This window comes from Laccaria bicolor, genomic scaffold, assembly GCF_000143565.1.
Source record: "Laccaria bicolor S238N-H82 LACBIscaffold_6 genomic scaffold, whole genome shotgun sequence".
NCBI classification, from domain to species: domain Eukaryota; kingdom Fungi; phylum Basidiomycota; class Agaricomycetes; order Agaricales; family Hydnangiaceae; genus Laccaria; species Laccaria bicolor.
Window position 1 is genome coordinate 300,208 of NW_001889877.1, and position 26,180 is coordinate 326,387.

Consider the following 26,180-nt stretch of genomic DNA (forward strand, 5'->3'; position numbering starts at 1 on the left):
ACAGCCGTAGTCCTGTTGATGTACTTACTCGACACTCCATATGAAGCCGCGTTCTGTATCGCGTGTCCCAGTTTTCCGGACAGTGATATGTTGTCTTGACTTGGTCTTGACGAGCAATGGCGATGTTTAGCAGGCTAAGTATGGCAGTGTAAATGGAGTCGGAACACCCTAAACGATCAAGGCACATTAGTACGCTCCTGCAGATTATTATGACACTCACATACCTTTGTAGATTCGCATTCACCCTCTCGAGCAAACACATACACAAGGACCATAAGTCAATACGTTAATTTCAAAGGAAACGATGATGCTTTGTTCAGCCAACGAACCGATGACGAGTGTTCTGGCTTGCATGCGCCAGTTCTGCGGACAATGGAGATACACTAAGAAAGCGTCAACGGAGCCAGAGCACGCTGAACAATGAAGGTACGTCAGTATGCTCCTGCAGATTAGCATGACACTCACATACCTTTCGTACTTTTGCATTCACTCTCTCGGAAGACTTCAAAAGCAACGTCCACTGCATGTTCCAGTCTTGCAGATGGAAATATGTTGTCACAACACTTTAAAGCAGCAATGGTGATGTTTAGGGGCCTACGGAGGCATCAACGGAACCAGGACATGCTGAACGATGAAGGTACGTCAGTACACTCCTGCAGATCATTATGACACTCACATACCCTCATAGATTCGCGTTCACCCTCTCAGAAGATTTCAAAAGACAAACGGTGCTTCGCCCTGCCCCTCTCCTGAGACAAGGTGTAAGTATACACTTTCAAAATCAGAATTACGAACATATACTGACCTTCTTTGATCAGCTTTACGAAGCTGCATTCTGGATCGCAAGTGTCAGCTTTGCGGATTGAGATACGTCGTTTTTACACAAGGTGAACAATGGTGATGTTTAGTGGGCTAAGGAGGCGTAAATGGACCAGTATGCTCGCGGCTCCTGCAGGTTATCATACCTTCGTAGCTTCACATTCACTCTCTTGGAAGATTTCAACAGAACTGCATGCCCTCTCCTGAGAAAAGGTCCTTCGATCACCTTTACGAAAGCTCGGGGTACTATGCATCTCTTGCGGCCACAGTAAACAACGACGAGCAAGGGCGTATACATACAGGGCTGGGTAGACTCAATATGGCCCTATTTCAAGAGCCAAGGGATCTGCTCGCTGCGGGGCTGAGACATCAGTATAACAAGGCGCAAACCTTTGAAAGCGGGGTGTAAGTGTGTTCGATTACCAAAGCGTAAGCGTGTATTGACCTTTATTTGGCAGCTGTCTGAGTGGCGCGTCTTGTGGACAGCGTAGATGACACTACAAAGGCTCTAGCCTCTAGTACAAACACTTGGTTTCAAAGTTATACATTATTAGTGTTTGAAAGTCCGGTTCGGTCCGGTTTTTTGATGCCCAGGGGCGTTAACCGTAACCGTAACCGGTCTGCCTTTTCCCCAGAAGTCAAAAGACCAGACTGGACCGCAAAAAGACCGCAGACCGCGGTTTTTTGCGGTCTATAGACCGGTTTCGGTCTGCATCAGTTTTAACCGGTTTATGACCGGTCTTTAGGCCAATATTTTAAAATTATGAATCGGTAAATTTATTAACATCTCTAATAGCTTCAAAACGAGCCCAAGAACGTTAAATTCCGTTAGGTATTGGTGCTTCTATAAAATAAGTCTGGTACATCTATTATTCCCAAAAGTAATTTACATTTTAATTCATATCTCTCTCGTTTTTTTACCAAATCGTACGTTCTTGGGTGCGTTTTAAATGGTATTTAAGGGGCTACAAAAAACCGGTCCAAACCGGTCAAGACCGGTTCACGTTAACCGGTCTTTTTGCGGTCTTTACATTTCAAAAATAAAAGACCGTAACCGCAGGTCCGGTCTTTTGCGGTCTTGGTCCGGTCTGGTTACAGTCTTTTTCCAGTCACGAGACCGGACTTCCAAACACTATACATTATAGCTTTCTGGATACCATACCTTTCAATGATTGTGGATAGATAATCTTAAGAGAGTCAGAACAGACAAGAAATTGAGTAGAAAAATCTATCTCTGTAACACAAAACATGAACTTGTGGTCAAATTTGACAACACTTGATTCCGAGTCAGTGTTTTACATAGTATAAATTTCTGTTGCAAGATGGGTTTTTACCCCCTGTAGTCTTTGATCCAACCCCCCTTTTATGAGTACTGATCCAACCCCCAAAATAAAAGTACTGATCCAACTAAATATGAAGTACTGATTCAACCTTAAGGAAACTACAAACCCAACCCAGGTTTGTAATGTACTGATTTAACCCCTCTTTTCAAGCTCTCAAAGTACTGACACAACCCTGCTTTTGAAGTTTTATACTACTGATCAGTGATCCAACCCTCTTTTCAAGCTCTCAAAGTACTGACACAACCCTGCTTTTGAAGTTTTAAACTACTTATCCAACCCCTCTTTACAAGCTCTTAAACTACTGATGTAGCCCTGGTATATAATGTTCTAATACAACCCTTCTTTTGAATGTTCAACTACTGATCTAACCCTGGGTTTTATAGTTTTTAAACTCCTGATTCAACCCTGTTTTGTTTAATTAAGTACTGATTCAGCCTGTAGTATCTCCCATGAAAGTACTGATTCAGCCCCTAAAATGTTCTATGGAAGTACTGATCCAACCCTGTTTTCTGCCTTACAGAAGTACTGATCCAGTCCAGGTTTTTGCCTCACAAAAGTACTGATCCAACCCTGGTTTTTCAAATTTCCTAATTTGGACACCTGCCATCAGCTGCATGCACCTGCCACAACTATTGTAATCTTGACTCTGTACCACCATCTCCTCTCCATACTATGGCTAAAGGTCACAAGAAACGTCAGGTAAGTCTGTTAGATTGATTCATTTCCCATCTAATATCACTGATGTGTGATAAAGAGCTTTAAGAAGGTAGAAAGTACATGCAAATCTTCATTGGAAAATCTAACATGTGTGTTTTAGCACAAGCACCAGCAGATCCTTGACTCAGATGACAATATGGACATTGATGATCAGAATCATGATTCTGACTTGCAGTCCAAGGCTAAGAAACTAAAGCCTCCTGTTAAGGTCCAGTATTTATATTTATTTGAGCTAGACTCTGAAGTGAGATCTGTATATAGCCCACTTGCAAAAAACCTGGTCGTCCATCGAAAACAGATCAGAAGGCTAGAACTGACCCTATTCCCGATGACCAGGACAACATTGCAACTTCTCAGTTTCTTCGGCCTGTTACACCACCTAATAAGGCTGGAAAGAAGGATACTACTGCCAATCAATACACTCCCCAGACTGCTCAGATGGTTCAATTCAGTATGCAGACATCGATTTGGCAGATTCCAGTTGTAGCAGAATCAGTTCGACAGCCACGCCATGGAACTGCTGATTCTTCAGAGATGAGACCTCTGAATATGATCAAACAAAGAGAGAGAGATGGGTGGAAATGTCTAGGGAAAACAGGAACAGCTGTTTTATACAAGCTTTTCCAGGATTGGGTGATATCTTTTGTTCTCAAAAATTTGAATCCTGATACTAATTGTTTTTCTGATTTTTAGGAGAATGGCTACTCACCTCAAGAGTATAAAATCTCCAGCAGACTTGTTTCCATGCAATTTTTTGGTCATCCTTGCGATCGGCCTAAAGAGATATGTGCTCGTCCATTTATTCTCAATTGGACCACTGAAAATCGCAAAGCTCCTTCAAAATATAAGGATGAATCTTGACCTATCTTCTGTGTTGAGTATCAATGTCTTGGTGGATGCAATGCTGAAGCTCCAGAGTCAGAAGAATCTGCAGCTGAAGAAGATCAGGATGAAGATGTTAGTGATGAGAATGAGGAAAACAGAAGAGAAGCTATGGGAGTTGATCAGCAGATTGAAAAGAAGGGAGTTGTGAAGAAGGCAAGCCAAAAAACTGGTAGTTGTCCCTGGAAAGTCAAGATTCATGTACGTAATTCTTGGTTATTTCTTTTTCTATTGATCTTTTTTGATCTATTTAATCTAGATTGAGGTTTTGACTGATAATCTGTCAAACACTTATGTTTGGCAACTGTTTGTGCACCACCAGACATAACTAATGTTGATCCTGATATTCCTGTGTTGATTGAATTAAGCACTTCCACAATACCAATGATTTCATCCTGACGGAGCTGATATTTCACTGAATTCCAGCATGAATAATCCAATTGAAACATCTGCTGTTCATCAGGATTAAACTCCTGAAATGCTTGATCAGCCAAAAAAACTTTGAAATATTATATTTACCTCAAGATCATCCATATCCTCATCTGATTCATTGTTTTTGTTTGAATGAAACTTTTTGCTTGGACTTTTCTTGGGAGAAAAGTTGACTGGCTTGGTTGGTGATTTTGACTGAGATGGTAAAAGAGAGTTATGAGGTTTTGGCTTGGGTCCTGGTTTCTGGCTGAACCGAACTGGTGTGCGATTAGGATGAAGTGGTTTAGCTTTTGGTGGTCTGCCTGGTGTGACTCCAGGACCTCAAAGTTCATTAATAAGTCATCAATAGAAGAGCCAAAATAAAACATACCTTTCTGAAGGATTTTGACATCCAGAGACTGATAAGCCTCATCACTATCAGAAATCGGAAGTAGAGTAGATGGAGGCTCAGAATCAGAATCATCCTCTAATTTTGAGAGAATTTTATCCAACTCCCTAGAAACAGCTGTATCAGAGACAGCTTGATGATGGCGGCCCTTGATAGGCCTGGAAGGGTTCTGCTTCTGGCCCTTTGCTTTGATACCCCAAGTTTTCTGTATAGTCTCAAGTTCTTAAGTTCCATCAGTACAGCTATTCTTTTAGTTGAAGACTAATAAGACATACCAATATAGTCAGTCACTGGTCCATAGGCAATCTGGAGCCTAGCAGCCTTGATATGAACACAAGCTTTGCCAGTTTGATCAAATGCTTGACAAGAGCAAGCCAGAGAACCATCTTTCTCTTCAGTTACAGTAGCATATTGGAGACCTGATTGCTTTGATGGCATATTTGAGTGCAGAGACAGCAGAGGCTATAGTGGTGATGGTACGGCAGAGGCTAGAGTGGTGGTGGTATAGCAGAGGCTAGAGTGGTGGTGGTATAGCAGAGGCTAGAATGGTGGTGGTAAGTGGCCAAGATGTAGCTTATCTGTTATCAATCAAAAAGAATTATTGATCATAATCCAAATATGGTAAGTAAAAAACCCAGGTTGAATCAGTACTTTGATACATCAAAACCCAGGTTGAATCAGTACTTTGATATGCCAAAATCCAGGTTGGATCAGTACTTTGATACACCAAAACCCAGGTTGGATCAGTACTTTAATACATCAAAACCCAGGTTGGATCAGTACTTTAGTACATCAAAACCCAGGTTGAATCAGTACTTTGATACACCAAAACCCAGGTTGGATCAGTACTTTAATACATCAAAACTGGGGTTGTATCAGCACTTCCAAAAGAGTTGAATCAGTACTTGGAAAATGCTGGATCAGTACTTATAAAAAGGTTAGATCAGTACTTTATATATCTAATAATGGGGGTTGTCTCAGTACATTTGGGTTTTGCTGGATCAGTACTTTGTAAACCAGGGTTGGATCAAAGACTACAGGGGGTAGAAACATATTTTGGATTTCTGTTCCATTTTGAAATCAAAGTAATCAAAGAAAATACATTTCAGAGCAATTTTTCTGCACTGATGAGTAACTAAGTCCAGTACTATTTTTTATTCCTATTTTTTATTTTATTTATTTTTTAGAGCTATCATAAAAAAGAGCTGAGAACCAACTTGACATGAATTTGATATGATCTGAACCTCAAACACAAGTACCTAAAAGCCCAAACTTGATTCAAAAATTTGTATAGATCAGATGTCAGCCAAAGTTGAGATTCTAGAAAGTACCACTTACATTTTATCCTCTTCTGAATTGGAGAATATCATGTAGGGATGAAACTGGTGTGTGGATTTACGCTTTGCATCAAAGATCCAGTTGCCAGAGGGTGTTGCCTTTGCAACAGCTTTGTAGTAAGAATCTTTTGATAATTGTGAGGGTAAATCCAGCTCCATAATCTGGCAAAGATTTGAATAAGGAGTAGGTGGTTTCACCTCTGAACTTCCAAGGGCTAGCCAAGGTCTCAACCAAGAGAAGGAATTGCTTTCCAATGAAATCAATGACCAACAGGACATAACTTCAACACCAAACAAATCAGGTGCTGGGGGAGGTGGTGCATCATCAGAGCTGCCTTGAAATGTACATGTTACATATGGAAGAGTGTCCAATTCTTGCAGGTCTAATCCATCCCGTTGGTGATAACAGTCATTGACAATAAACTTCCACCAGATAGCCCCATTCCAATGTGAATGTGTGATTTTTGAATTAAAGACTGTAAATTCCTTTGTTGATGATGATTCCTTTGCTCTGGTTCCTGCAAATGAACCTGACACAGTGGGCATATAATTACTAGTTCCAGCTGTGATCCCAGCAGCACCAGCATCTGTTTGTTTATTCCCTTCAACAACTTTGCTCTCAGAACCAGCTGCACGTGTAGAAGCTGGTTTCACATTATGAAATGTAGTGAATTCCTCTCTTGTGTTTATTTTTGCCTCACAGTGAGCAAGGTGGTAATGAGCAGGATCCACAGTTGATTTACTTTGGAGTCTAAGATCCTTGAACTGAATACAAGAGCTTGCTTGGCACCTTGGTTTGAGCTGTGGAGATTTTGTCTGAATAGTAATGCTTCCTTCAAGCTGTAGTGATTGGATGTACTTGGAAGGCTTTGGTGGTGAAGACTCTGAAGCAATCAGTACTTCACCATGGGGATAGATCTCAGTTTGAATGGTGAAGGAGATTTTAGGTAAGTCAGCATTAGAGGGGTCTTTTGAGTCTGGATTATCTGGGTCATCCTCCTTGGAGCCATCATCATCCCCCTCAGAATCTTTCTTGCTACCTCTCTGAGGATCATTATCAATCCTCCTGCCTTGGGGCATGTTGTCCCCTTGCTTCTTTTCATTTCCATCATCACCTCCACTTCCCGAGCCAGATGGGACTTTTCCTTCATTGGGATCAATATTGGCTGACATTATTTCCATTTCCTTCATTTTATTTCCCATCTGAAGATTTGAATATGTATGAGCCTGTGTAAAGACAACCTCATCCCATTCCTGGGCCTTTCCTTCACTATTGAATACTGGTGTCTTGAAGCAGCCAGGTGGGAGAGTAGTGAAGATCATTCCAGGAAACGGTGAAAAAATTCTACCAAGAGAAGACAAGAGGTCATTGTCAGGGGGGAATTCACTCTTCAAAATTATATGGATTTCCTCAAGATATCCAATACCAGAGTGGATGATAGATTCATTAAATCCAGCAAGAAGTATGTGGTCCATCTCAGAAATCCCTGAGAGTGACAAAGCTGTTTTGATTTCAGCTTCACATTGTTGAAGATGCTGCAAAGCAGTTTTGGCTATAAGTACAAGTTGTTTGCTGTTTGGTGCAGGGTTTGCCATGGCTACAGTTATGTGTGGGTGTTCTGTTTCAACTACTTCCTTTCCAGCATCCAGACCTTGAATCTGCAATTTGTCTGCCACTGTGCCTTGTAAAAGTTTTATAGCTATATCATTGGCCCTCACATCTGGGGGTTCTGGTGCTGAAATTTTTATTCTGCTGTCTGGAATTGGAGCCATTATTTCTTTTGCATCTGTGTACTTTCCCAGACTATGGTATGGTGTTTCTTGATTTGCCATGGCTGGGCGGTCTTTTCCAAAAAGTTTCTTTGCAATATTTAGAACTTTTGCATATTTCCCTAGACTCTCATATGTACCTGCAAAATTATACATGGTGTATGTGGGTGCTCTTTCCCTCTAGACTAGATAAGACTCACCACCTTTCTTTGATTCAGTTTTTGTAGGATTTGTGTTGGCTTGAGATCTAATTTGTGCAAGTAATGCCACCGATTGGACTGTTTCTGGATGTTCCTCTCCAAAAATCTTCTTTCTCACATCTACAACTTGGACTTCTAGCTTGGCTGCATCTGTATATTTCTGTAGATTGCAGGTTATTATTGCAAGATTTTCCATTCCGTTGATTGTATCTGGGTGCTCTTCTCCAAGAAGTCTGTTTCTCATATCTAGAACTTTGATTTGAAGCTTCTCTGCATCTGCATATTTTCCTAGACTGTAATATGACAATGCAAGATTATTCATGGCTGAAATTGTATCTGGGTGCTCTTCTCCAAGAAGTTTGTTTCCCATATTTAGAACCTTGATTTGAAGCTTCTCTGCATCTGTATATTTTTCTAGACTGTGATATAACAATGCAAGATTAGCCATGGCTGAGATTGCATCTGGGTGTTCTTCTCCAAGCAGCCTATTTCTCATATCCAGAACTTGGATTTCGAGCTTCTCTGCATCTGCATATTTTCCTAGACTGTGATATGTCAATGCAAGATTATTCATGGCCCAGATTGTATCTGGGTGCTCTTCTCCAAGAAGTCTGTTTCTCATATCTAGAACTTTTATTTCAAGCTTCTCTGCATCTGAATATTTTCCTAGACTCCCATATGTACTTGCAAGATGAGCCATGGCCCAGATTGTATCTGGGTGCTCTTCTCCAAGGAGTCTGTTTCTCATATTTAGAACCTTGATTTGAAGCTTCTCTGCATCTGTATATTTTCCTAGACTGTGATATGACAATGCAAGATTATTCATGGCTGAGATTGTATCTGGGTGTCCTTCTCCAAGCAGCCTATTTCTCATATCTAGAACTTGGATTTCGAGCTTCTCTGCATCTGCATATTTTCCTAGACTCCCATATGTACTGCAAGGTTAATCATGGCTGAAATTGTATTTGGGTGCTCCTCTCCAAGAGTTCTGCTTCTTTCATCCAGTACTTGAATTTGAAACTTCTCTGCCTCAGTACTATACCCCTGTTCCATTGACAATCTCCCAAACTTTTCATGAGCATCATCAAAATATCTATCCTCCTTCTTTGCCATTACACTATGCATCATGTTGGCCCTCAGATGAGTGACTAAAATCCTTCTGAACTGATATGGCTGCTTATTAAAGTCTCCTGACAGAGAGCAAGCTAACATGACATATGCCATTAAACAGTATTTCTGTCTATCTTCTGAGGACATTCTATCTCTTGCCCATGCATGAATAAGTGGATGCATGGTATAGATGCCTTTGGATGAAACCAGTTTGACCAGGCTAAAAGACAGTAATATTCGAACTCCCTCTTTGAAGATGAAATTATCCCATTTTCCTGTGTTATGAAGCTGAAGTAGTGTATGGTCTATAACAGAGCTTGCAAGAGGTAAGGCAGACCTCTGCTCATTATTTCCATATTCCTTATGCTCTTGAGTAGCAGCATAAGAAAAAATTTCTTCAGTAATACCATCAAAATGGAAGAAGGCAAATATTGCCAGCAGAAACATTGCACTCTTAGCTGCCTTAGCTTTGTGAGAATCATCACTTTTAGCCCTTTGCTGAATTTCTTCAAATGATAGCTCCCAAGTCCCATACAAAGTTCTGTTATATTTAGATGCCCCTTTGAAAGCTGGGTAAGATAATAATCTTTCTCTGTGTTGAGAATATTCATCAAGATAGTCTCTGATGTCTCTGTCCCCATAAGCAATGAAAGCACCAGCCTGATCAATAGCCAGAGGAATGCAAAAGAGCTCATTCACAATCTTGGAAGCCTCAGCTTGTACATTTTCCTGAGACTCATCCAAGCAAGCAGCCTTTAAGAGTAAAGAGATAGCATCATTTTCTTCCATCTCTTTCACCTCAAGAGAATTCTCATGTAAAGTCAGATGCTTTAGACCAGAGTTGCGACTAGTTATCAGAATATTCCCCCCTAGCCCAGATGGAAAATATTGCTCCAGTTCTCCAGGTGTCAGATTATCAGCATTATCAAAGACCATTACATAGTTATCTCTCAGGGAGCTGATCCACCATAAAGCAGATTGAGGACTGCCATCCAGTGCAAAAGACTGAGCCTCAGGAAGGTTGCAGATTCCCTTCAGTCCCTGTGTGATCGTACCAGCTGAAGATGCATCAATCCAGAAAACATGGGAAAAGCTGGGGACCAATGAGAACAGGAATTAAGTATTATGCTGGAGTACTTACTAATCAGACATGTCCTCAATAAACCTCAAACAAATCTGAGTCTTCCCAATACCCCCCATGCCATACAACAAGAAGAATTTCCTATGGTTGAGTTTATCAGTGCTTTTCGCTGTAAAATGTTCCTTCAGTTTTGCAAGAACATCAGTCCCGCCTGTGAAACGAATGCTTGAGTTTGGTTTTGCAGGAATCGCTGCATCGGATGTCGTTCTTTCGCCACGGCTAATGTTGTAACTGATCTGTGGTACCAATGAGCACGGGATAAACTTAGGCATTGGTGACATCACGTACAATATCGGCAGGCATGATGCCACCTGTTATGATAACATTACGAGCATCTGGGAGGACGTTTTTTCCACTCATGTTTGTAGCGGAACAGATGGGGGCGGAAAGAAAGAAGCGACCACTTGAATGCAGCAAACCCCATTCTGCCTCGTGCTGATCATGAGGCATCTTTTCGCATTTTGCCGGGGCACATTCCATGGGCGAAGCGCTCACTAGCACAGCCCAACATTGACTCCTGCCGCGTTGGGCGCTGGTTCGGAGAAGCGCGAACGTTTGTGTGCAAGACTACCATGCTCGCAAGATGCATGACTTGCGACGTCGAGTCGTATCGTCGTGCTAGAGGGGGGTTTTGGCCGTGGACCTTCTCTTCAGAACAGTTCCTACACGAAAGACAGAATTTGCTTCGTGAACAAAGTTCGTATGCATCTTTGGCTTGACTTTTTTGAGTGATCCCTACTGACAGCATATACGTACACTTAGACGCGTCATCTATATTCTCGGGATAGCAGGAGTGAAATATCGGCCGGGGCCCTATTTAGGTTGGGCCTACCTCTTCCTCGTCGTTCCTATACCATAAATTGGGCGGGCGCATTGCATTACCCAATGTACTGTGTGTATACACTCCATCGTTTCCTCAACTCCCCTGCTCGATTTCGACATGTAAACCGTTCTCCAGAACTTCCAATCCGCTCCTCCATCCCCACCGGTCAACCAGTCACCCCTTGAACGGTTCGCGGGCAAAGTGGGGCAGATCGTGACATCACAAAGTGAGCTGCAAAGCTTGAAGGACGATATGCATGCATTCAACGGGGGAGAGAGGAGGGAATAAGTCACAGTCTTGACTAGGGTGGCAAATCAGTGAGTTCAAACGAAACCAGCGTGAACCTGGTGCCGCCTCAATCATCTTTTATACAGCGGGCGTGCTTGGATAACGAACAGGTTCGAGACACGATTGTAGGAGACACCTATCGGGCCAGATTGATCTCGTCTCACACCTGCGGTTCTTTACCTATCCGACGCTGGCAGTGCGGGACCACATTCGTAGAAATTAGGAGTTGTCGTTGGCGATGCACCTGAATAGGAACGTCGAATCATGTCTCCCATGTCTCCCATGTCTGCCAAGGAATCGGGTGACCTGTTGCAAAACTTGTCGGAGGAGTAGAGGGCTGATTTAGTTTTTGTGCGTTCGTCCTTTTCTCCTCCTTTTGTCGATGTGCGTCTAACACTGAGTCTTTCTGTGTGTGGATTGAAAAATCCTGGTAGCGAGAGTTGTGGGCCAGGATCCACGATAAATGATGCCCAACGCATGTCAAGGTTGGGATTACAAGTGCTTCATCTACCCGTGGTCTTGTTCTTGTTTGTTGGTCAATAAGTGTGGGTAAGGTGCGTCCTTGCCCATTCGTGTCCTACCCTGGGTGAGGCTGACGAGCACCGATGCGGAAAAAGTTCTGAAAGGCCCTCCAGTTGGTTCTTGTTCAATGGCGAGCACGGAAGCGGATTCACACGTTTTGAGGTAGGTGTTCTCTTCGTGTACGCGGGTGCCAGGATGTTGCTGATTCACTCGTTCGTATTTTTCTTAGCGTCATAATCGACGTTCAAGCCCGCGGTTAGTCGGTCCATCTCCTGGATATGTCGGCTTCGATCAAGGTGGTGGTATGGGCAACAGGGCTTTCATAAGTCCAGCTGAGGGCAGCGCTGCACGAACTTATGAGCACCTGAAGGTCGACTTATTCCTTTCCCGGGTGAGACGATGTACTACATTGGTTCAGGCAGTCCCCTGGTACGGTACATGTCTTTCTTTCATTCAGTCAAACTTTGCCCTAGAGATTTATACAGAAATTCTTTCCCCAGGACCTCTTTCCCTGCTTACACGAGCGGGACGGTTACTCGAACACAAGACGCCAGATGTGAAATCCGTCGTTTACATGAATCCGGTCACTGAGGTGGGATAATTGGTCTCACGGCACGATGTTGGCAGGAAATCAATACTGGTATGGCCCATCCTTCATTGGCAGAACCTAATGTCAACATGACCTGACGAATCTTTCTTACAGGCCTTGACACCTGCCACACAGAGAGCTACAAGGTTTCGTTTCGCTCAACGCACTCCCCTTAGTCCGACACCAACATCAATGCCGCCAGCTGTGACTCAGGAGACGATCATGACGAGCCCTCTTCGAGATTCTGAATGACGACGGATCGGAATCGAAGTTGGGGGCTTGCGCTCGCGCCGCGAATGGGAGGAGGGAGGCTATCCGGAACGCGCGACTTTCAGACATATTTCTGTCCAGGCTGAACCAAGATAACAATGGGGAGTAAGTCACAACTCAGATGAGGGGGGAGCCAGTTATTCCTAGCTCAGATGCTTGTAGGAACATGAGGAACGAACTCCTGTGTGTTACTTTAGGTTCAATTGCCAGCTTCTGTAATTTTCGCTTCCAGTGCTTCCATCTTCATTCAAACCATCGGGTAATAAGTATTTGCAGGGGACCAGAGACAGTCATGGCCCGCTATAGAACCGAGGTTGGTGGATGTGCGGTACAAAAGAAGGGTAATACGCAATATTCACCAATCTCTACGTCCTCTATAACGTGAGATCCGCATGTATAATGAATCCTAGAGAATCGTCTCAAGGGTATCGATGTATCCTTAACATCTAGACATCAAAGAGAGCGAAATCATTGAAACAGCACGACTTGCACGCTAATATCGTCCCTTACAGAACATATCTCTCATCAGCGTTGTATACAATCCATGAAGCACATAACACACACCTATATCTCCGTGAACGAGGGGGCTCCAAGTAAAGCAGAGCAGTCGTCAAATCCCTATCCGCACCCCCAAGTGCGTTCCTCACCAGGTGCACAGCAACATTATTATCAACGTCGATGAACCTCTTCTTGGCGCGCCACCACCGGTACATGACCGTCTTGTCCTCTTCCAGCTTCACAGGCAGCTCTTCCCTCTCCCACACCTTCTCATTACCACTCTTCTGTGCACTTGACACCTTCTGTCTATCCAACCAAACGCCCACCAACCCCACCACCTCCTCATTCGTCAAACAATCCCACAGTCCATCAGTGGCAAGAACCACAAAATCCCCCGGCTGTACCTCCGTCGTCGTTATCTCCGGCTCAGCAGTGAAATACGGAGGCGTCTTGACGTTCTCACGTACCCTATCCCCCAAAAACTCCTCAGCAAGCCGTTGTTGGATCTCGCGGCTCCATTTATACGCGGCGTCGCCAAAAGCACGGGACATCCCCCAGCCAAGAACGCGTCCGTTGTCCATGATCTTCTCACCCGGATGAAGGGCGGACATGCGGGTTTCCTCAGCTGGGTTGTGTGCGTTCTGGTCTTGAGAGAGTACGTGCACTTCGTACGTTTCCTTCCCCTTCTTCGAGACCTTTTTTCGACCAAGAACGGCACGTGAGTCCCCCGTGAGCGCTACGCGAAGCAACCGCGTGTCTGACTCGTAGAAGCCGACGAGGGCACAGCTCCCTGCGTGGGCTGTAGCCAACAGATTAACTGCAGCTTCTTTCGAGGTTTGGTTCAGTGCACGCTCAACCGCCCAATTGACGATCTCGTCATCGACCCGCAAGAACGTCTCCTTGATAGCCCGATCTATCTCCTCAGGTGGGGGCTCTGGTCTCCCTGAGCCAGGTTCCGTGGCGAGCTCGGTGTGCTCTCGCGTTATGGGCGCGTGTTTGGAGTAAAGGTCGGCAAGGGCGCCGATGATGGCGTTGAGGAGGTTGGAGTTGAGGAAGTGGCTGGTGGCGGGCCCGTTGTGTCCATCGAAGACGCCAAAGATGGACCAGGAGTGGGTGGGGAGGTGGCAGAATGTTGAGGAGATGTGGTCTTCTGAGGGGACATTGCTGGTTGGGAGATTAGTTGGATGATATATGGTTTGTGGTGGTAGGGGATAGTGCAGACCTGGGAACGACGACAGAGTCAAAGCGCGCTACGCCTGATTGTGTGTCGGGTATGAAGGACGCGGCATGTGTTGTGAGTGCTTGATGCACGACCTGGTCGTCGTCGGTTTGGGGTGCGTTGGTATCCTTTCCAAGGGCCTCTATGGACTTTTGGAATTCTTCAACTGCCTTGCCGAGTAGTTCGAGGTCCTCGTTAATTTTCTTGAGGGCGGAGAATGCATGGTCGCTTCCAGGATCATCTGGGAGGTCGCTGAAGTCCTTGCCGAGTTTGTCGAGGCTCTTACGAAGCCTGTCGGAAGGATCATCCTTTGTGGGACCTTGAGGCTTGCCGTCCTTCGAGCTGTGAAAGTCTTTTGGAGGTCGATTGAGGGGTTGGGTGTCCCCGTGGATGGTCTTGAGTGACGAAGCAAGTATTACGGCGCCAGTTGCACCTATAATGAACCGTCTAAGATGGGGTTTGGAGGATGGTTTGACAAGCGCGAGAGCGTGCCCAAATCTGAAGGAGCGCCGGAACATGACCGTCTGCTGCAATTTGATTGAGATTCACAAACTTGCCATAATCTGCAGAACAGAACACACCGTGTGCGTCGGGCAAAATAAGAGCTACCAGTCGGGCCAGTTTGACAATCGAGGAGATGGCGCACAAGGCACAAGACCCAACTCTGTTGCATACCTTGTGTTAGTTATCATAAGCAAGAGAACGAAAGAACGATTCTTACCTGTAAGTAACTGAAGTGTTCCAAGTTATATCGCCAAAGCCAGTGACAAACTGGTGCAAATTGACATGTCATGCATGTCATGTCAATGTGCCACGGGCCACATTCACGTTGCATTCACGAATCACGTTTTGAACGTTGAGATACATAAGATGAAGGAATCAGCGTTTTTACACCACTCACTTCCTGGAAGGTACGATAAATAAACCCTAGATACACCCAGAATACACCTATGCTGGAACCCCGTGAAACGCAACTCATCCAGAAAAACTGTTTAGATGATGAACGGTGTCTCGAGTGCCAAAACGATTTCTGACAATTCATTGACACGAAACAACACGAAAGGGATTTTATAAACTTTATTGTTTCGCACTGGATAGGATACACAACTAGGAAGTTCGGTGGATGGGGGTTATCAAATTTCACAGGGGGATTTCGAGCTTTCAATCAGAGAGGTTGAGTCAGGTTGCTAGTAGTACATTTATCGTAGAGTCAGTCGCGTTGGCGTCATGGATGGATAACTTCGAAATTTGCTTCACTGGGAAAAAAAGAAAAATATCAGCGTCTATGTAAATACGAATGAGCATTAACTCACAGAAAAATACATTCGCATTCGGTGATATTGATGAACCTGCTTGAAGCCTTTCTTGAATGCTTCGAGGGTTGCATCGCGGCGGTCGGAGTCGACCGTCCCTGTTGCCGACTCGGATAAGTCAAGGTTCCCTTCGGGATCGTAGTGGTTCTTCGCCCGTGCGCAGACGATGTCAGCATCTGCAGATGTCAGATTGAAGGAAGGAAATCTTAAATGGGAATTACTCACAATACACTGGAGCAGGAATGGAAACAGAACGCGTGGCGCGTGCGTAGACATGGCAAAGTGCAAACGAAAAGGCTTGGAGAGTATTGGAACTACCAAAAGGAAGCGAAGAAATAAATCGAGAAGCAATCAGAAGGTTAAACGCTTTGAAGAAAAAAAATCTTTCACTCACTTGAAGTTATTTTCCTGGAGATGTGGACAAAATGAGCAGCTGAAAAATGCAAGAGAGGTCGGAAACTTACATCATGAAGTACCTAATTTTCGCGTATCATTCACTACTGAAAATGAGCGGGCACTAATTTAGTAACTCACAGAATAGTGGGCAGGACGACTGGTGCCGAGAAGGCCTCCATGGCTTTGGAGATAAAAATCAAATTCCGTTGGGTGGGCGATGCCTCGGTCAGCGACGGTTCCCGCCGGGCAGTTACCACTTCGATCCGCTTGTTCTTGTGGAAATAAACTACAAAAAAGATTATTCAGATAAAATATGTGACGGCGGAAGGTAAGATTACCGAATGTGATGACGCTTCCCCACAACGATCAATGTTATCTTGGGGGACATTCCCAGTTCCCGGCAGGCTTCTGTCAAAGAAAATACCGCTGAGGAGGTATCAATCAGAAGGTTGAACACCAACCTTGGATTAAAGGAAGCTCTTCGAATCCAACAACGGTCAGATTGGCTGGGGAAGCAAATTAAGCAGAAGATACCTTGCGAAAGAACATGCCCAAATTGGCCCTCGGAAACGCCATCTGCGCAAAAATATATCCATAAATCAACTGAGTGAGATCAACGCCAAACAAACCTCGATAGAAGATAAGCCGCTTGGGCTTGCAGGCGTTCGGGGCCTTCTTTTCCATCTTCTCTTGATAATTCCCGTACAACTTCAGTACATCCTACATTGGAAGTGCATTCTTTAGTTTTCAAAAAAAAGAGCACTGTCTAGTACGTACCTTGCACATCTCTTTGAGATCAGTAATTATCTCCTGGCGGCCCTTCTGAACTCGAGTACTAGCGACATATTTTGCGACGTTTGAATCAACGTTAGCGACGACGGATGTAAACGATGGGCGGTCATGTGCACCAGGCGCCGGATGAGCGGTATCAGCGCCTGAGAGACAGAATGTTAATATGCTTGCGATGATTGCGCTGGGCGTACCTATGACGATGGTTGGGTTGGCTGGATCACTGAGCTCGGTGGATGATGGTACAACATTTATTCCGCCCAGTTTGACATTCACTCTGTGTAAGCCGTTGTCAGTCTCAATATCTTCATGAAACAGAAGGCGTACTTAAGCATGACGTTTTTCCAATACTGTTCTTTGGCGCGGGAGCATTTATGGCTCTTGAGGCACTGCGTCGCAACGCCAAACTATACGACCATCTGTTTTAGTGGATCCGCAACGAATGCGAGAGGATTTGGCCTACCCTGATGTCACCGTGGCTAAGTACATCCTACATTAGTATTGAGTAGTCGGAAACCAAACGAGATGGACGAACTGTTTAATGGTGCTATAAAGGTCACCCACGTTGTCTGGTAGCACCGCGACGATCAGTGTTGGGAGAAATTTTGTCTTGGCAACACATTGTTTGCCAATATTGTCAAAATGCTAGTCAAGCTTGGTAAATTTCGTGACGAGGCCAGCCGAAGGCCAATATCACAAACCGTTGCAATGTTGCCCTGCCCATTCTCATACTTGACAATTGGATCGCGCACTTCCACTTTAATGCCTTTGAACGAGAAGATATCAGCGTCAACAAAGCACAAAGAAAGGACTGAATAGCCTGACCAACGTCGTCACAAGCATGAAGAAAGCCTTTGATCATGTCTTGGCAGTCTCTAGACGAAAACCGCCTTTCCGATTCATAGATGAGGATAACCCACGCCTTGATGGCTGCTGGCGCATAGAACCGTTTGTCAACCCTGTCTCGAGGTAAGTAAGAGTTTAAACTGATGTAATTTTCAAAAAACTTGCATGTTCCAGGCCCCACCTTTCGGAGTCTGGGTGGTCGAAGGATCAGCGTTGTCCACGTACTGGTAAGGTGCTACAAAAATCTGCTCACCACTACGGCCTGTTTGCTTCCTTCGCCGTACTTCAAGCTGAGTGGTTTCAAGACCCTGGCAGAAACTTCAAGAGGCCCCGTGTTTGTGGTAATCGTCATCCCGAAGTCGCGGATGTATTGAGATTGACCGTATTGAAGCATCTAGTAGATTGATATCAGGAAAATCAAGATAAAAAGAGCAAGAAACTGTGATGCGAACATCTACGCCCTCCATGATACTTCTAAGGCGCTCTTCAGGTCGCTTAGTCGAAAATTCGACGAGGTCCTTGGTTTTTGAAGGGGGAATCTGCTTGCGCATTATCTGGCCTTTCGGGACCTTGCAGACCTCAAGTGGAATGAGGGCGCTTGCACCAACCTAGTAAGCAGCACACCATTAGCCGAGTGTTAATTTCTGATAATTTCAAAGGAGCACCTCGACGCAAACGGCTCCAGGGTACCTCAAAGGTCTCCCAAGTTGCTGCTGGAAGTACTGGGCAACCGTCATGACAGTGCCGTCGCGCAGAGTAAAACTGAGCTGATTAGCACCGGCCTTGGAGAGTCCCCTAATAACCCGCTTCCTATTCCCCGTTGTTTCAACGATGACGCGCATTCCGGTAATGAATCGCTGAAGGCGAATACGTTCACTATCGGGAAATCCAGGAGGTGCAAGCGCGTCCGGAGAATTACTCCGAAGGCCGCGATCCCTCAAGAAGTCCATGCATAAGTTGAGCAAAGGACCCTCCTTATACATCATACCCGTCGCAATGTCAACGTTAACCAGCAAGCGTCCGATAGAAGGGCGGACGGATTGGGAGTATCCGCGCCAGAGCTCAATGCCACCGCCAATATCCCGCTTTTCCCGATCTGTGAAAAAGGATCGAACGTTGAAAGGATAGTTGAGGTTGGGTTCTTGACGTATCACATTGTTCAAAGCCTGTCCAGATCATGTTGGCCGGAGATATAGGACACTACGAAGGGCTGAATGCAACTGACCATGATGGCAGTGAGAACGGTATTATCGTTGGACTGTTGACCATTGACGAATCGCTCAAGGACCCTGGCGATCAGTACTAAGACGTGTATCTACCGCAAGAGATAAAAAAATTACTCGGGATTGATGTCTGCGACAAGCGTAAGCTTGATCTTGTAGACCTTTGGTGGCTTCGTCGGGTTGTGGCCTCCGTTCGCCTGAGGAAGGCTCACGTGAAACTGCATGTTTTATTACGAAAATTGGCGTCGCGTTTGGTTTTCGGAAGAAAAAAAGTCAAACCTCACGAGAATCCGTGTCTCCCAGGGGTAATTTACGCGGCGCAAAAATGTTGGCACGTCCGTCATAGACGACAAGAGGCGTAAAAATGGTAGGCTGGGAAGCTTGGAGAATTTTGACTAGTTCCGTATTAAAGCGGGCTGGGAGTTTTGCCGGATCAACGACTAAATTAAAGTTTGCTTCTTGATCAACCAATTCATAGTATCAAGGTCAGTCACGCACCAACTACTCAAGAATGTTATGTATACTAGTCAACCAATTGAGGATTAGATGCGCTCACCATCGTAGTGATAAATCTTTGACTGGGGTATGCTTGCTACAAACGCGTTGACGCGGATTCGTATAGCACTTCCGTCGGTTCCGTAATCACGCCTCTTGACACCGACAGTGGTGACATAGTCTGCGAGAGCAAACGAGTAGACATGAAAAAATGTATTTGAAGGCAAAAATCTTGATATAAAGAAAAGACGTACCGGCTATGCTAGGGCCAACTTGCGTGCCACCACGACCCACACCACGACCGGGGCCGCCGCGGGCAGGACCACGTCCTCCACCGCGGCCGCCACGATTAGATGCGATTCGAGGTGGCATGGTTTAGCAACAGCAAGAGCCTAAAAGAGGTCGAAGAAAGAAAGGCTTGCACTCGAGTCTGACCGTTATCAAACGAAGGTGGCAAGCTGGAGGAGGAAAGATATCAGCAAAGGTTTATATACTGATAGCGGTGCAGCTCCCGCTGTGAGAAAAGATGGCGATGGGGTGCTGATAAGTGGTCTTATGACTTGATCCTATCGCTATCTGGGCTATGAATGATGGAAGTCTGCCTGCACTTGCAGCCTCATTGCATAAACTTGCTGCGGATTTCTCAGGAACATCGCAAACTGCAATATTCAAGCCTCTGAAAGGATCAGCGATACGTCATGAAGAACTGACGTGTGAACCTACTCCACATCGTCGTCTGTTTTGAAGGTGAAAACTGTCTTCAAGAAGACAAATTTTCCGCAACAGGTATGAGAAGATCACCGCTTTAGCCAGAAAATGGGCACATGGTAGATGTTCGAACTCTTCCATCAAGTGAGATGAGCGCTTCTTTCCACCTTGTGACTACTGCGGGCTGCAGGGCGAGCGGGAACTTTCCTGAAGAACATCGGATAAGGAAACATGTAAAATGCAGCAGTTCAATCACCACATTTTCTGAACCTCTTCTCTCGCGTTTTGAAAAGTAGTTTGGCTTGAGAAACTCGAATAGGCTAAAGCCGAAGATTGTACTGGGGTGCGAGGGCGCTTACAAGGCGCTTACTGTTGGTCATAAGGAAGGACATAGAGGATGAGCGTCTAAGTAAAACATGGTCAAACAGTCCTTGATGTCATTGACCACCACATCTCTCTCCTTCGCATCACGACCAATCACTTGCTCACGACGATTGCCACCATTCCGCCAGATTTTTTCAACTTCATGGAGACAAGAAGACCACTACAAAACTCTTGGGCTTCCTCATGGTGCCAGTAAAGCGCAAATCAAAGTAACTAGTCATTTTCTTGACCTGTCAAATATCCCTGAACAATATCTAGTCACATTTCTATAGAGTGAGTATCAAACACCATCTAGGCTGCTATAATTTAACTAGTCTGCGTCCAGCTAAGCAAAAGACACCATCCTGATGTCTCCAAGGACCCCAAGTCACGAGAGATCTTTCACTCTGTCAGCGAAGCGTATTCTGTGCTAAACAATGATCGAGAACGGTAGGAGGGTCTGTTCAAATACTACTCGAGCATTATCCTCATGCTGTCACTCAGCCGTGCGTACGATCGCAGCCTTCTCCACCGAGCCCCACCAACACCTTCACCATATCCCTATTCTCCCCGCTCACCATCATCAAAAGGGCCTAGGGCTAGCTACGCATGGGAGTACTCAAATCGTGCTAGAGGTTTTGCACAACGGAAGCCTCCACCAGCTCCGGACTATGACTACGGTGGCGCCTACCGTCGGACGCAGAGCTCACAAGACTCGCCTCCAGGGCAAGGGAGACCGTATACCCCACCATCCTACCACGATGTCTTGACTGGCGAACGAAGGAGGCTGGAAGACAGGGAGCGAGAGATGGACAGGGTGCGAAATGAGTCGACGGTGTACCGGGCAATACAACTCATTAGCTTTCTTGCGCTGAGTTTTGCCATTTTCGGTGGTATGAAGTCTCACAGTTAATCACAATGGCATGCGGGGATCGGGGGCTTAGTTTTATTGGTATTTTATCAACTGTATAGATTTGGTACATAGGTCAGAATGGCCTATTCAACCTGAAAAGATGGTTGTCGGACTCTCGGTGGAATTCAAGTTGCGTTGCTTTAGACGACTATCCCAAGCGAGCTCTTTTCGAGTGAATAAGCCTTGTTGCATCTTCGGGAGTGTGTTTTCAAGGCGTTCAATCCGCCTTGCTGTGATAGCAGGAAGGAAGGCAAGGGGGTTCGGCTCGACTTCTGAGGGCTAGCACTTCGTGTAGGGACACATCTGGTAGTTGCAGGCTGCACAACAACTCTTCATGTATTCAAGGTTCTACTTGGAACAGTGCACCATCATCAAGTAGTATGTACACCGTTTATCGGGAGAAAGCGAGGGCAAGGGGTCCACGGGAGGAATCTTGAGGTGACGATTAATAGCCTTGACAGGGACGAGTGCGCGCCGGCAAAACTGACGTTCTGCCTTCGTTCGGTGTAGTCTTTGTCCAAGTAATGATATACAGGGAAGGCGAGGAAACATTAAGGTTGCTGAGCGAAGGACGTGGTACATGGCAGAGTCCTGCGGTCCTTGATTCATGACGAGAGCATCCAGAAACGGCGGCGAAGGCAATATATATCCTAAAGCGGGGAAGTTCGTAATATCTCGCGCCCCAGAGGTGGTTAAAGAGGGGGGGTTAGTTTCCCCCCGAAGATAGCAGCACATTGCTCCCCTCCGTCTGACCTCCTCACTATGGGCAACATAAGCCATTCCATTCCCTCAACTCCGAAAACGTTTTCGCCACCTTCCAAGTAAACTTTCTTGAGTGCTGCTAATCAAATCGACAGGAAGACTGCGATGCTGGCATGCTGCTGCTCTCAAGTTCTTGTCGCGAGAGTTTTAGCACGAATATGTTAACGGGTGGCATCCGTGGGGTGAGGAGGGAGCTATCATGTTCTTGTTGAGGGAGCGGGACACAGTCTGCGACTACAACACGAGGCAGAAGGCGTCCTTCGCCTGCCTGAGATTTGCGTGGCAGAGGCTATCATGTTGAATAAGGAGAGTCCGGAAAGGATAATGCGGCGGCTCAAATGCAGGAGAACGGAAGGAGCGTGAACGACATCACAAACTTGGGAGGGATCCCTGATAGTTTGTCATGATAACGTGCAGGAATCTCGAGGGCACCATTGGAAGTCGCTGGTGAGTGAAGGAGGGGAAATCATCTCGTGCAGTAACGGCTCGTCGAGGTGGAAGTGACGGGTGGGAAAGACATAGACGCGAACAGCCATTTGGATAGAGTGGCGAAGGAACACGGTGTACGCAGAGGTGACGATCATGTGAACCTTGGTCGTTGAGATGGACCGTTCGAGCACACTCTCTGACCAGTCAATCTTCCAAGACAGCTTCCCAGACTTTAAGTAGCTTCTACTAAGTCTCAAGGATGATGCAAACGGTCAACATATGCATTGATCCCTGTGAAACAAGGGGCTCTAGTCACTCCAGGAATCTCAAGTGTAAGTGTTGAACGTCTCAAGGAGGAGTGTAGATGTTGTTCTCGAAGGCGTAGACGGTTGAAAAGGGAGTGATGAACAAACGTGTGCAGGTAGGAGGACCATGAAACGTCGACGTCACGACACCGGGGAAATGGTATTATTGTCCCAAACCGCACCCATGACGATTTGATATGCTTGAGATACCTGGCCACCTGGAGGTTAACATCTCGCGGAACGATGTCTGCTAAACGCATTGTGAGAGTCTTGACCGGTCAACCGGGAGTGTATCTAGTAAACATTTTCCTGCAAGGCAAAGTAGAAAGAGCCTCCCAGTGATCTCCTAGTTCTCAACATGAGCGGGGCCCGTTTATCCTGCCCGCCCTCACTCCTGCCTTCAGGTTAAAGATGCCCATGGACAGAGGCGTGGTTGAGAACATGTCACCTTTTTTCAACAGCTCGAGGACAAGAGAGGCTGGGCCATAGCGCCGTAGCCATAACGCGAGTGCGGCGTTATGCGACGTCTGATGCGCCCGTTGTATAAGAGGCCCGACCATTTAGACGAGAACTTGGCGAAGGAGAAATGGTGTAGGGGTGTTGCATCTCCTCGAAGACATCAACCGAACCATTGGCCAGAGAAAACCCATCACGTTAACCTCGGATGTTCCTTCCTGGCAGGTGTGACGTTCATAATCATGTCCACACGTGAGGAACATGGATAAGGAAGGGCAGAGGGGTGGATATCAAAACTGGGATGGGCACGTCGAGGGTCCTGTGTCCGAAGAGATTGCTCTACTAGGCTAACCCCTCCCCCCCCATCGGGAATGATGTGTGTGTGTGTGTGAGGCCTAGGGCGAAGACGTGCCCTTGTTCTAGCAAGACTGGACTCAGGTATCGATGCAACTCTCGCTGAACTTCTCTCCCCGTTCTCCCTGCACAGAGCGGGACTTATCGTCATTTCGCAAAGCTTCCGCTTCATTTGTGTCCGAAAACACCTCTTGGTATGCTGCCCAAGAGGGAGACCGTCTCTTCGGCTTTTCAATGTACGGAATGCTTATCTTGGCGGGCACGGTCCTTTGTCGAAAGCGGTGTATGGCGTTAATGGAAAAGTAGTCCGCGAATCTTGCCCATCTTCGAAGTTTCGAGCTCCTTTGAGAATCCAAGTGAAGTGGAGGAACGGGATATTGTGTTGGACGACTTCTTCAGAAGTCGAATATGGGTATGAACGAGGAGCAGGCCATTTCTGTCCTCCCTCTCGAGCTCCGAATCTATCTGAGCTTCCCGAGGTATTCAGGACTTCAGCAAGAGGGGGTGGGCGTTCTATTTACCTTCTCGAAGTTCATCCGGGTTCGAGGACGTCTCTTGAGTGCGCTGGCAACATCTCGGAGACCTACGTCACATTCTTGTTCAAATTCAAGAAAGGTTGCTAAAAGGATCACGTACATTGTAAGCGCCAAAAACAACGCATACATTCACTTTTGAGGGCTCTTAAGGAGAGATTGGAACGTTAAAACCCTGGAAGGAAAGTGGGAGGAGTCAGGATACAAAGAGACCAAGTCTGACAAGCATACATTCGCGTCCTTGAGCTTGAGTATCATGCATTGCATTCGCGTCAATCCATTACTATGTCGCATATAAATATCTTGCTTGAGAAGTCCGATTCTAGAAGTCAATGGACGATAGCCCAACGATAACCTGATGATTGTTAGTTCTGAGTGCGACCTTGTGGTCGGGCATGAGCGAAATGGTGGGGGGAGGAAGGAAAGGATGAATGGGGAATTCAAAAGTCGTCACCCTATATATAGGATGAACCCAGCTTCGAACTTTCCGTGGCGGACCGAGGGTTAGGGTTTACATCCTCTCCTTCGCCTCTGACCCACCACTTGACCTGCTCGCCTTGATCGTTTGCGTCGACTTCAACGACCATAATGAGCACTGGATATCCAACAATAACCATAGATCTTGTACACCATCAAATCTTATCACACGCGCAGCTCTCACATGTTACTTTTCAAGCATAGATTCTTGATCGTCTGACAACCAAGGACGTCCTCCATGGTGTCCTACACTCTATTCTATTTCACCGGCTGTTTGGGACAGTGAGGCCGAGAACTTTTGAGGTTCTTGATGTGACGATGGTATGTCTATCTGGATTTCGATGGTGAGTACGCGTGACGATGATATTGATGGTTTTGACTAGCCAGGCGTTTCCGATCCTGAGATGGAACAGCTTGTTAGCGAGAAAGTGGATACTTTTTGGAAGGGGATAGAGGGTGGTGTGAATAAGAGAGGACAGGTGCGGTTTATCGGGTGCTAAATCATTTACTAATTGGTTTCTGATGCCTGTAGATCATCGTCACGTTCTCGGAAAAACGACCCAAAAAGTCCTGGTTTCAAGTATATATGGGCGAGGAGGATGTCCCATGGGAGCAGTGGTGGGTATATCTCCCTCTTACTGCCAATGCCACCTCTCGTCTAAGTCGAAATCCACAGGGTGATCAACGCAGAATTGCGACAACCAAAGAGCGATCGAGGTATGTCCGCTATCACATTCTCGCGTACACCGTATCTCACGTTTCACCACCCCCCTCATTCCAGATTGTCAAGCATTTAACGCAACGCTAGCCTCGTCACTCACGAACACGATACACACCATGCTGAGTCACACATCGTCTGAGCGTGGTCGGTCCGCTGTGCCGTTAATCACCAACGCGGCGGGTATCTCGCCGTTCCCTATCAAGGTGACGGTCAAGGTTGGGGATGTCGAAGTGGGATGAGATGTTATAGTGCAGTAATAACTTGATGGATTCAATGATAAGTAGAAAGGCTAAATTCGACGAAATCTTACTTTTTTTAGAGTCCATCAGGGAACAGAAGTTGGTTGAAGGAGATTTTCAAGCGCGCAGAGGTTGCTGAAAAGCGTTATATTGTCTTTAGTGATGACCTCCACCGACGATCACGATTCTTGTCTTCTGCTGTCTTCCAGGAATAGCTCTAATAGCTCGAGGTCAAGCAGATTTGTAAGTACTCGGATTTATGAATTTGAAATTCTTCACACTTCCAATTCGGAAACACGGTTATCCCTACCCAAAATTTCAAGCAAGTCTTGGTGTCGCGTTGCTCAACGCGCGTCGTTGAGGCATCTGATATCAGGGTATCCCGTAACCGAAGGTTCCCAGCTTCCAAGTCTCAACATGCATCAAATCGTCGTGATCGTCGATCATCTTTGTCCTTTTGACCTGTCAGCTAATTCTACTTAACGCGGCTTACTGTAAACTTGCTATGGT

General features: G+C 45.9%; 9 protein-coding genes across 9 annotated transcripts; 4 read left to right on the forward strand and 5 right to left on the reverse strand.

The window, feature by feature from the left end:
* Positions 1-665: 665 nt before the first annotated feature.
* On the forward strand, positions 666-1,651 carry LACBIDRAFT_324576 (uncharacterized protein; the record flags this gene model as incomplete). The annotated part of the gene is made up of 5 exons (XM_001877989.1): positions 666-761; positions 819-848; positions 1,007-1,224; positions 1,306-1,498; positions 1,616-1,651. The coding sequence occupies 5 exons, from the start codon at positions 666-668 to the stop codon at positions 1,649-1,651; spliced, it is 573 nt and encodes a 190-aa protein (XP_001878024.1).
* A 1,183-nt stretch (positions 1,652-2,834) lies between these two features.
* On the forward strand, positions 2,835-3,912 carry LACBIDRAFT_315425 (uncharacterized protein; the record flags this gene model as incomplete). The annotated part of the gene is made up of 6 exons (XM_001877990.1): positions 2,835-2,861; positions 2,917-2,928; positions 2,980-3,087; positions 3,141-3,512; positions 3,573-3,668; positions 3,712-3,912. 6 exons carry the CDS (start codon positions 2,835-2,837, stop codon positions 3,910-3,912), a joined length of 816 nt encoding a protein of 271 aa, XP_001878025.1.
* A 335-nt stretch (positions 3,913-4,247) lies between these two features.
* Positions 4,248-5,019, reverse strand: LACBIDRAFT_315426 (uncharacterized protein; the record flags this gene model as incomplete). The annotated part of the gene is made up of 3 exons (XM_001878343.1): positions 4,248-4,513; positions 4,564-4,803; positions 4,857-5,019. The coding sequence occupies 3 exons, from the start codon at positions 5,017-5,019 to the stop codon at positions 4,248-4,250; spliced, it is 669 nt and encodes a 222-aa protein (XP_001878378.1).
* An 8,080-nt stretch (positions 5,020-13,099) lies between these two features.
* On the reverse strand, positions 13,100-14,280 carry LACBIDRAFT_247779 (uncharacterized protein; the record flags this gene model as incomplete). Its single annotated transcript, XM_001878344.1, has 3 exons — positions 13,100-13,136; positions 13,196-13,350; positions 13,396-14,280. Coding segments are annotated over 3 exons (1,077 nt in total), but the record flags the coding sequence as incomplete, so codon positions are not given.
* Positions 14,281-15,601: 1,321 nt separating this feature from the next.
* Positions 15,602-19,139, reverse strand: AGO16204 (argonaute-like protein; the record flags this gene model as incomplete). The annotated part of the gene is made up of 22 exons (XM_001878345.1): positions 15,602-15,604; positions 15,662-15,837; positions 15,887-15,975; positions 16,056-16,069; positions 16,126-16,137; positions 16,196-16,343; positions 16,396-16,465; positions 16,519-16,536; positions 16,592-16,633; positions 16,687-16,777; positions 16,835-17,123; positions 17,174-17,253; positions 17,310-17,325; positions 17,382-17,491; positions 17,548-17,612; positions 17,672-17,805; positions 17,858-17,883; positions 17,946-18,086; positions 18,145-18,300; positions 18,358-18,858; positions 18,918-18,981; positions 19,033-19,139. The coding sequence occupies 22 exons, from the start codon at positions 19,137-19,139 to the stop codon at positions 15,602-15,604; spliced, it is 2,352 nt and encodes a 783-aa protein (XP_001878380.1).
* Positions 19,140-19,188: 49 nt separating this feature from the next.
* Positions 19,189-19,782, reverse strand: LACBIDRAFT_315430 (uncharacterized protein; the record flags this gene model as incomplete). The annotated part of the gene is made up of 4 exons (XM_001878346.1): positions 19,189-19,355; positions 19,414-19,416; positions 19,472-19,591; positions 19,665-19,782. The coding sequence occupies 4 exons, from the start codon at positions 19,780-19,782 to the stop codon at positions 19,189-19,191; spliced, it is 408 nt and encodes a 135-aa protein (XP_001878381.1).
* A 770-nt stretch (positions 19,783-20,552) lies between these two features.
* LACBIDRAFT_315431 (uncharacterized protein) lies at positions 20,553-21,394 on the forward strand (the record flags this gene model as incomplete). The annotated part of the gene is made up of 4 exons (XM_001877991.1): positions 20,553-20,711; positions 20,761-20,775; positions 20,828-20,931; positions 20,986-21,394. The coding sequence occupies 4 exons, from the start codon at positions 20,553-20,555 to the stop codon at positions 21,392-21,394; spliced, it is 687 nt and encodes a 228-aa protein (XP_001878026.1).
* Positions 21,395-21,742: 348 nt separating this feature from the next.
* Positions 21,743-22,003, reverse strand: LACBIDRAFT_315432 (uncharacterized protein; the record flags this gene model as incomplete). Its single annotated transcript, XM_001878347.1, has 1 exon — positions 21,743-22,003. The coding sequence occupies one exon, from the start codon at positions 22,001-22,003 to the stop codon at positions 21,743-21,745; it is 261 nt and encodes an 86-aa protein (XP_001878382.1).
* Positions 22,004-24,821: 2,818 nt separating this feature from the next.
* On the forward strand, positions 24,822-25,670 carry LACBIDRAFT_315433 (uncharacterized protein; the record flags this gene model as incomplete). Its single annotated transcript, XM_001877992.1, has 6 exons — positions 24,822-24,857; positions 24,915-25,031; positions 25,094-25,189; positions 25,243-25,328; positions 25,387-25,427; positions 25,492-25,670. 6 exons carry the CDS (start codon positions 24,822-24,824, stop codon positions 25,668-25,670), a joined length of 555 nt encoding a protein of 184 aa, XP_001878027.1.
* Between the last annotated feature and the right edge of the window lie 510 nt (positions 25,671-26,180).